At 40.8% G+C, this 8,894-nt stretch overlaps 1 protein-coding gene across 1 annotated transcript; it reads right to left on the bottom strand.

The window, feature by feature from the left end:
- Positions 1-201: 201 nt before the first annotated feature.
- LOC110510189 (steroid receptor RNA activator 1) lies at positions 202-6,024 on the bottom strand. Its single transcript, XM_021591561.2, has 5 exons — positions 5,764-6,024; positions 5,197-5,325; positions 2,756-3,033; positions 2,410-2,518; positions 202-2,259 (listed from the first exon to the last, which is right to left on the bottom strand). Exons 1-5 carry the CDS (start codon positions 5,792-5,794, stop codon positions 2,063-2,065), a joined length of 744 nt encoding a protein of 247 aa, XP_021447236.2. The 5' UTR covers positions 5,795-6,024; the 3' UTR covers positions 202-2,062.
- Between the last annotated feature and the right edge of the window lie 2,870 nt (positions 6,025-8,894).

Raw genomic sequence — 8,894 nt, 5'->3', positions numbered from 1 at the left:
AAGCCGCACTGCAGAAACAATAATTAGTGGGGAGAGAGCATACATTCTGGTTCACGCTCAGTTTTACAACGCGGTAAAGAAAGCAGGTGATCTAATAATTTGCCCAGGTAAAAATGGATTTCGTCGGACACAATGGGAGCCTACTTTTGGGGCATTTGTATTGGAGATGGGTTCTAGGTGGTTCTGCAAATCATGGTTCTAAGTCATTTTGTAAGGATTTTGAACCAAATAAGCCAACTTTTAAAAAAACATTTTTTTTTTTTAAGTGAACGGACCCAAATGAGCTGGTTCACAGAAAAGATTCGGAATGCCCATCACTAGTGATCCAATGAGGAGAGCAAAGATATTTCATCCGAGTGGAGAAGTGCAACCGAAGCACAAAATTAGCCCTATTACATTCATAATTTGTAGCCTATCAGAATTTACAATAAGATTTTTTATTTTTAGTATCTGCATTTACAAAACGCTGATATTTTTTCTGTATTTTAGCAGAATCATGCGTTAACACGATCCCTGCTTCAAGACCACAGAGATAATGTATTAACCCCAAACCAGGCATCAGGTTCTTCAGTACCACAGAGAGATACAGTATTAGTCCCAACCCAGACATCAGGTTCTTCAGTACCACATAGATACAGTATTAGTCCCAAACCAGGCATCAGGTTATTCAGTACCACAGAGAGATACAGTATTAGTCCCAACCCAGGCATCAGGTTATTCAGTACCACAGAGATACAGTATTGGGAATCAGTAAACACAGATTGTACTGAACAAAACCTCGACCATGCCAACATGTAATCGCACTCTCTCCAATAAAGCACAGGAGATCTGAATCAGCAATCTCTCCTCCTTTAAGCTCCATTACCACTTGATTAAAACATTCAGACCTTACTCCAACATATTCTTTTCACAAACATGCGCCAAATCTTTCATATGTCGACTGGGGCAATTTTCAGATGTATGACATTATTCGTAATGAGTTCACATTAATTACTCTCACTTAGCAACAATAAACAACGTTGTTGTTGTCGTCATCACAGTTCTCACATGGTCAAAAAGAAGCCACACCTCATGTCTATAAAATGAAAACTGAAAATCTTGTTTCCACCCATCTCATAAAGTGCCCAAGTTTCTCTAGAAATCCTAGCTCCATTCAACACGGTCACCAGTGATAAATAGGCCTAAAACGCCACCTATTGGTGAGAGTTTGTGGCTTCTCCTGGCATCTGTCTCTATGGAGGAAGACCAACCCGTATGAAAAGCTGGAACATCCTCATTGTCTAACTACAGAACAGACAGAAACAGCAGTCTGCGATCAAATTCATTAACTTACCTGATACATAACTAAATGTATAAAAACAAAACAGGGATTACTTTCACCACAAATCTGATTTATTTTGTCTTCTCATGTATGGTCCATCTTAAAGTGCAATGCCACTGCCAACATAAGCAGATGATGGCTTTTACATTGTTATTGTAGTTTTTGCTCTTATGATTATGTACAGCACACAGGGGGATGAGAGGTCATTGAAAACTGTCAAGTGTTAAGCTTTCTCATGCATCAGGAATAATACATAGTACCGTGTACAATTGGGTGAATAAAGTGATCTTAGTCCCAGCTCCAGAAAAATAATTTTTTACAAGGCTGTCCAAGGGAGACTATACACCAGAGAATGGCCAAAATAAACATGGTATTACTGCCATCTTTGATATAAGCACCGTAAATCAAACAAGACACGACAAGGAAAGACTACCAAACGTAAACAGTGTCGTCATAAAAATTGTTTTGATAAAAGCTCTCTTTGTACTGTCTGAATGGGTGGATCTCGGTAATAGCAATCGACACTGCGATCAAATGCAATTCATAGAATGTTAAAAAATAATTAAAAAAAAAATATATGCATATTGCATAACTACAGGAAACCCATGTCAAAATATTTGCAAAATCAAAAGACAAGAGTTAGACTAAAAGTTAAGAATTTCAACGGTTTTCATAAGGACGACCGAGAGGCCTCAGGATGCCACAACCTAATAAAAAAGTTCCACAAGTGTAATTATTGATCTAGTTAGAGTTAGCGGTGCTGCTGGTGTCTAGACTCCGGTCTACCTCCTGTCTGTGCAGAAGATCTGAGTTCAAGTTGCGCGTTTCAGCGATGAGACGTTTGACCCCCACCATCCACTGACTGACCTCGTTAACATGGTCAACCATCAGAGCCCGATGGACTTCATCAGCAGCGTCCCAGTTCCAGCTCTTCAACTCTGACAGGAGCATAAAGACAGGAGCAGCACAGATGCGTTTTGGCTCATTTCAAATAATTTCTTTCATTTAAATGGGTGAGCTGTTTATTGACCCATGTATATTTCCTCAGCAGAAACATGACATCTATCAAAGTGAACAGGTTCTCCTACCTTGCACCAGTCCATTCATTCTTCGTCTAACAGGAAGTGACAACTTCCCAGACCTCCACATGTCCTCAAAGAGCTTCAAGCGCTTTGCCACATCGTCACACACCTGTTTCTGCAAGGGGCACATGTCAAACATTCAGCATTTTGGTTGGTAAAGCAGTGAGTGTCATTTCACCCTGTACACAATAACAGAGCTACAAATTTCTCATGGCCAGATGACATCAGACAAAAATTACACTCGATTTTAGTTTTGGGTTAACAGAAATGACAGAACTACATACACAATGCTATTTGTAAATGGTGTGTCAACTGTGGCTGGGAATTCTAGAGATAGAGAAATCCTTCTTACTTTGACTGTGTGTCGACAAGCTGTCAGTGCCCAGTTGAGAAGAGTAACTACGTCGTCGACATCTGGCTCACTTTCTGATTGGTCACTGGCAGACTCTGTGTGCGCTACCACATGGCAAGGTGGTGGAGATGTGGCCATCATCATCACCCCACCAACAGGAGGGGCTGCAACCTGACATGGCCGAGGGGGCGTGTTCATACTACATGGAGGAGGGGCCAGTGGGTTGGTAGGAGGAGTCATTGGAACTGTTGAGGTTGGAGAAGTTCCTGGGACCGGACCTGTGGATTAGTGATGCGCGGTGTGACTCAAGCCACAGTTATATCTGAGGTTTAATTCAATAAGACAAAAGTTGCGAAAGGAGAGTTGAAAATAAAGAGAAGGGAGGGACAGAAAAGTAATGTTTGGGAAAGATTTGGTGAAGGGAGGAAAGCGGATGATAGTAGTGACGGCTGTTATGTGTGATGATTGTGAGGCACTATACAAATTTGACAGTTACAAGACGGGACTTCAAATAGGCCTATGGCATGTCAAGGAAACTGTAGCCTACTGTTTAGATGGGTTAAATGGAAAATTACATTTGTACATTGACTAACCAGAATAATCATCTGTTTTTTGGCAAACTCCAAAGACCTGATAATACTAGTCCTGTGTGAATCGACATCCCTGTGTTTTAAGAGAAATGTCTGGGTTTTACAGGTGTTGCTCACAGTTTAAGCAAGAAAACAATAACTGATTGGATAAATTGAACGAAGTGCCGCGCATAGTCATATGAAGGGCCTACATGTATCAACTTTCACAGGGAATGCTTTTCTTTCTTTCTTTTACCTTTATTTAACTAGGCAAGTCAGTTAAGAACAAATTCTTATTTTCAATGACGGACTAGGAACAGTGGGTTAACTGCCAGTTCAGGGGCAGAACGACAGATTTGTACCTTGTCAGCTTGGGGATTTGAACTTGCAACCTTCCGGTTACTAGTCCAACACCCTAACCACTAGGCTACCCTGTCGCCCCTATGCGTTTTGTTCGAAATGAATTGAACGTCGCCGAATGCATCATAAAACAACGATGCTACCCTTGCTGTTAATAGATGGCAAAGCAGCATACAACTGAGCTAAACGTTTGGAACAAGTTCACTTTCTCCTCCATAGCCTAAAATATCATAATGACTACGATCACACTTCCTCAATTCAAATATTATGGCGACACTATACCAATGATGGTTTGGTATGGTTTAGAAACCAAGCTTGAGTTATCAGTGTAGCCTGTTACTGCCTGGACTTGTTCAAATAGCATCACAACTAGAAAAAAAAAACTTCCAGTCTTCTGTCAACTGTCGTGAAAAAAAAAAAAAAAAGTAGATTTAGAGAGCAAAAAAAACGTATCCCATCCGACTCATCCTCTGAAATAACAGACATTCTGGGAAATAAATACATAACCAACGTTCTGTAGTAATACTAGTCCCATGTGAGTAGGGCTACAGCCTTAATGATAACTCCTGCAGAATTATGCATTTATTGGTGTAAAATTATACACCAAATGTAGGCAAAATTTGGACTTGGGAACAAGAGTGAAGAAATATGATTTATTTCTGCATCTTGAGAGAATGCAATGCTCAGAGATACGAACTGTAGAGGTGCTGTCTTCATCATCAAAGTATAATAATAGCTGATAGCATTTCAACCACATAAAACATGCAATATTTTGAAATCTTATCAGAAACACATTGGGTGGTTTTCAGCTTTCTTTTTCCTTACAACCAGTCAAACTGATGTCATTTGGACATTTTGAACAGAAAATCTTTCCTGTTTGTTTTTGCTTTATTGTATTTTCTACCCAGTCCCTAAACATCTTTGCTCCGTGAAAGATGACAGAATTTTACCAATGTCAACTAGATCGAAGCATTCATTCTATCGATCTATTACATTATTCTGTTGAGCAAGGGTTTAATTAATCTTCTTGGGCAACATATGACAAAAGAGGAGCTACATGCATCTAATTATAGAAAAATGGACTAACAAATAGCTACCAAAATGTCTGAAATTATAACCAGAAACGTATCTAAATCAGGCAAAACAGAATCCTGCACCCCATGTCAAAAAATTGTTCTGCAGTCTGACTGTAGCCTATAGCGCCTATTCTAGAGTTAGGGTTGGGATTTTCACTTTATCACATATAGTCAGTCGGTCGGTTGCGGATGGGTTGCTGGCAATTGCGGCCAGGTGAACAAACAGAGGACCCCGCACCACTACTGTGGATAAATAGAACCAGGATGATTCATCATCTCCTCTGACATTCTAGGGAAAGTCCAGACATCAGAAAGACAATCACACAGCCCCTGAGTAGACATAAAAGTACCAAGATACTCCCAAAGATTAATGGATTTCTAAACATGTTCACGGTGTGAATATATACATTTCTTTCCGACAGTCTAGAGAACGTACTGGGGGATCCAGTGAGTTGAGGTGGGGGCACTCTCTTGTTGAGAGGGGTCCTCTTGGGTGCACCTTGTGCTGCTGTCTGCAAACCGTAGGAAAACTGTGGAGGGTCATTCCAGCCCCGCTCCTGGTTACCTTGGGTAATAAAGCCAGTGAGTTTTATTTCAAAAGACCAATCAGAAGATGATAAGAGATGGATGAAAAAAACTATTAACCAGTTAGCTTGTAGTACACATTCAGTCATACACGTGATCAAAACTGCTTATAATCGTCACCAACATAATGTGACGGACCAGTAGTCATACTCAAACTAGATGCCATAAAGCACTGGGGAGACAACTAAGGTGAAGAGCATTAAGTAAATTAAGTAAAGGCAAAAGCATATTCAAAAAGTCATAACTTTGTTAGCTAGCTAGCTAACACACTATCAAACTAGCTTGCTTCTGCTAGTATGTCTTCAAACTAAGTTCTCACCATAGTAGAGTTGCAGTAAACTAATACCACCAACATGTATGTAATTACATATTCTAGATAAATTAACACAGTAGAAGCATTCAATTGGACAGAAAATACCTGGTTTGATGTAAAGGTCCTCAGCCTCCATTGCTTATTTCACAAAATAAAATAAACTCTCCACTCGTTTTCCCGGACACGTGGACAGGATGTTAAACATTGACATAACTCATATCCGGTTGGTGAGTCGAACATAATACAACATATTTATAACTAACCCAAGGTAGTTAATCTGTGTCTGTGTGTGTTACAGTGGGAGCAAATGAAGCATAGTGAGCAGAACAAGCAATGATTTTGGCAACGGCTATTGGTGCGTTGTATCATTTATTTGCATATTTCCGTTAGGGAACGCCTCTTATGTGAAGTGCGCGTGTACACAAACTCAATTCCACCTTGCACTCCATCTAAACAACGCAATTTTTTTTACAACTTTGGCAAAACGTCAAGTCTATAAAACGTAATGCACTGTGTTTGTAACATATTCTAGTTTTGGGAACAGAAACATTTATTGAGAAAATTAGAATAATTCGGCCCAACCCATAATTAGATTTCCTCACGCTACAATATTTGATGGTGGGAAGACTTTCAGCAACTAGTGGTCAGCGGTTTGAATTTTGTCCAAGTTTTCAGAGATTTTTTGAGTGGGGGAGATATTTTCATTGTTGACGTAAGACTGTAAAAACACCAGGAAATCAGCTCCAAGATGTTTTAATTTCAGAAATCTGTCCCCAACTATTCCCACGCATAATAGAAAGACACACTACCGTTCAAAAGTTTGGGGACGATTAGAAATTGAATTAACATCAAATTTATCAGAAATACGAAAAATTGCCAAGAAACTGAAGATCTCGTACAACGCTGTGTACTACTCCTTTCACAGAACAGCGCAAACTGTCTCTAACCAGGATAGAAAGAGGAGTGGGAGGCCCCGGTGCACAACTGAGCAAGAGGACAAGTACATTAGTGTCTAGTTTGAGAAACAGACACCTCACAAGTCCTCAAATGGCAGCTTCATGAAATACTACCCGCAAATCCCTAGTCTCAACATCAACATTGAAGAAGCGACTCCGGAATGCTGGCCTTCTAGGCAGAGTTGCAAAGAAAAAGCCATATCTCAGACTGGCCAATAAAAATAAAAGATTAAGATGGGCAGAAGAACATAGACACTGGAGAGTAGCGCTGCCTAGAAGGCCAGCATCCCGGAGACGCCTCTTCACGAGACTGGTGTTTTTCTGGTACTATTTAATAAAGCTGCCAGTTGAGGACTTGTGAGGCGTCGGTTTCTCAAACTAGACACTAATGTATTTGGTGCACAGCGGTGTACGAGAGGTTCAGTTTCTTGGCAATTTCTCGCCTTCATTTCTCAGAATAAGAATAGACTGACGAGTTTCAGAAGAAAGGACATTGTTTCTGGCCATTTTGAGCCTGTAATCAAACCCACAAATGCTGATGCTCCAGATACTCAACTAGTCTAACGAAGGACAGTTTCATTGCTTCTTTAAATCAGAACAACAGTTTTCAGCTGTGCTAACATAATTGCAAAAGGGTTTTCTAATGATCAATTAGCCTTTTAAAATTATAAACTTGGATTAGCTAACACAACGTGCCATTGGAACACAGGAGTGATGGTTGCTGATAATGGGCTTCTGTACGCCTACGCCTATTCTATTAAAAATCAGGCGTTTCCAGCTACAATAGTCATTTTTGTCTAGACTGTATTTATGATCAATTTGATGTTATTTTAATGGACAAAAAAATGCTTTTCTTTACAAAAACAAGGACATTTCTAAGTGACCCCAAACTTTTGAATGGCAGTGTATGTGATCGTATACAAATAATATATTGATTGGATTTATATAGCTCTTTTCTACCAACTGAGGTACTCAAAGTGCTTTATATAGCAGAGAAAAATTCACCTCATTCGCCATCAATATGTAGCATCCACCTCAGTGATGCACGGCAACCCTTTTTGTGTCAGAACGCTCACCACACATCAGCCGTCAGGTGGAGAGGTGAAGACTGATATAGAGTGCATTCGGAAAGTATTCACACCCCTTGACTTTTCCCACATTGTGTTATTCTAAAGTGTTTATTTTTTATTTTTTAAATCTCCTCATCAATCTACACACAATACCCCATAATGACAAAGAAAAAATGTTTTTTAGACATTTATGCACATTTATATAAAAAAATACATATATATATGTATACATATACATACAAGCTTGGCACACCTGTATTTGGGGAGTTTCTCCCATTCCTCTCTGCAGATCCTCTCAAGCTCTGTCAGGATGGATGGGGAGCGCCTCTCCAGAGATGTTCAATCGGGTTCGAGTCCAGGCTCTGGCTGGGCCACTCAAGGACATTCAGAGACTTGTCCCGAAGCCACTCCTGCATTGTCTTGGCTGTGTGCTTAGGGTCGTTGTCCTGTTGGAAGGTGAACCTTCGCCTAGTCTGAGGTCCTGAGCGTTCTGGAGCAGGTTTTCATCAAGGATCTCTCTGTACATTGCTCCATTCATCTTTCCCTCATTTCTGACTAGTCTCCCAGTCCCTGCTGCCGAAACACATCCCCATAGCATGATGCTGCCACCACCATGCTTCACCAAAAGGATGGTGCCATGTTTCCACCAGATGTGACACTTGGCATTCAGGCCAGAGAAATCTTGTTTCTCATGGTCTGAGAGTCCTTTAGGTGCCTTTTGGCAAACTCCAAGCGGGCTGTCATGCGGGCTGTTTACTGAGGAATGGCTTCCGTCTGGCCACTCTACCATGAAGGCCTGATTGGTGGAGTGCTGCAGAAATGGTTGTCCTTCTGGAAGCCTCTCCCATCTCCACAGAGGAACTCTGGAGATCTTTCAGAGTGACCATCAGGTTATTGGTCACATCCCTGACCAAGGCCCTTCTCACCAATTGCTCAGTTTGGCAATTTTTTGGTACCCTTCCCCAGATTTGTGCCTCGACACAATCCTGTCTCGGAGCTCTACGGACAAATCCTTGCATCTCCTGGATTCGTTTTTGCTCTGACATGCACTGTCAACTGTGGGACCTTATATTGACAGGTGTGTGCCTTTCCAAATCATGTCCATTAAATTGAATTTACCACAGGTGGACTCCAGTCAAGTTGTAGAAACATCTCAAGGATGATCAACAGAAACAGGATGCACCTGAGCTCAATTTCGAGTGTCATAGCA

The sequence above is a fragment of the Oncorhynchus mykiss genome, chromosome Y (genome assembly GCF_013265735.2).
Source record: "Oncorhynchus mykiss isolate Arlee chromosome Y, USDA_OmykA_1.1, whole genome shotgun sequence".
Classification (NCBI taxonomy): Eukaryota; Metazoa; Chordata; class Actinopteri; order Salmoniformes; family Salmonidae; genus Oncorhynchus; species Oncorhynchus mykiss.
This window is presented reverse-complemented; position numbering and strand designations above follow the sequence as displayed.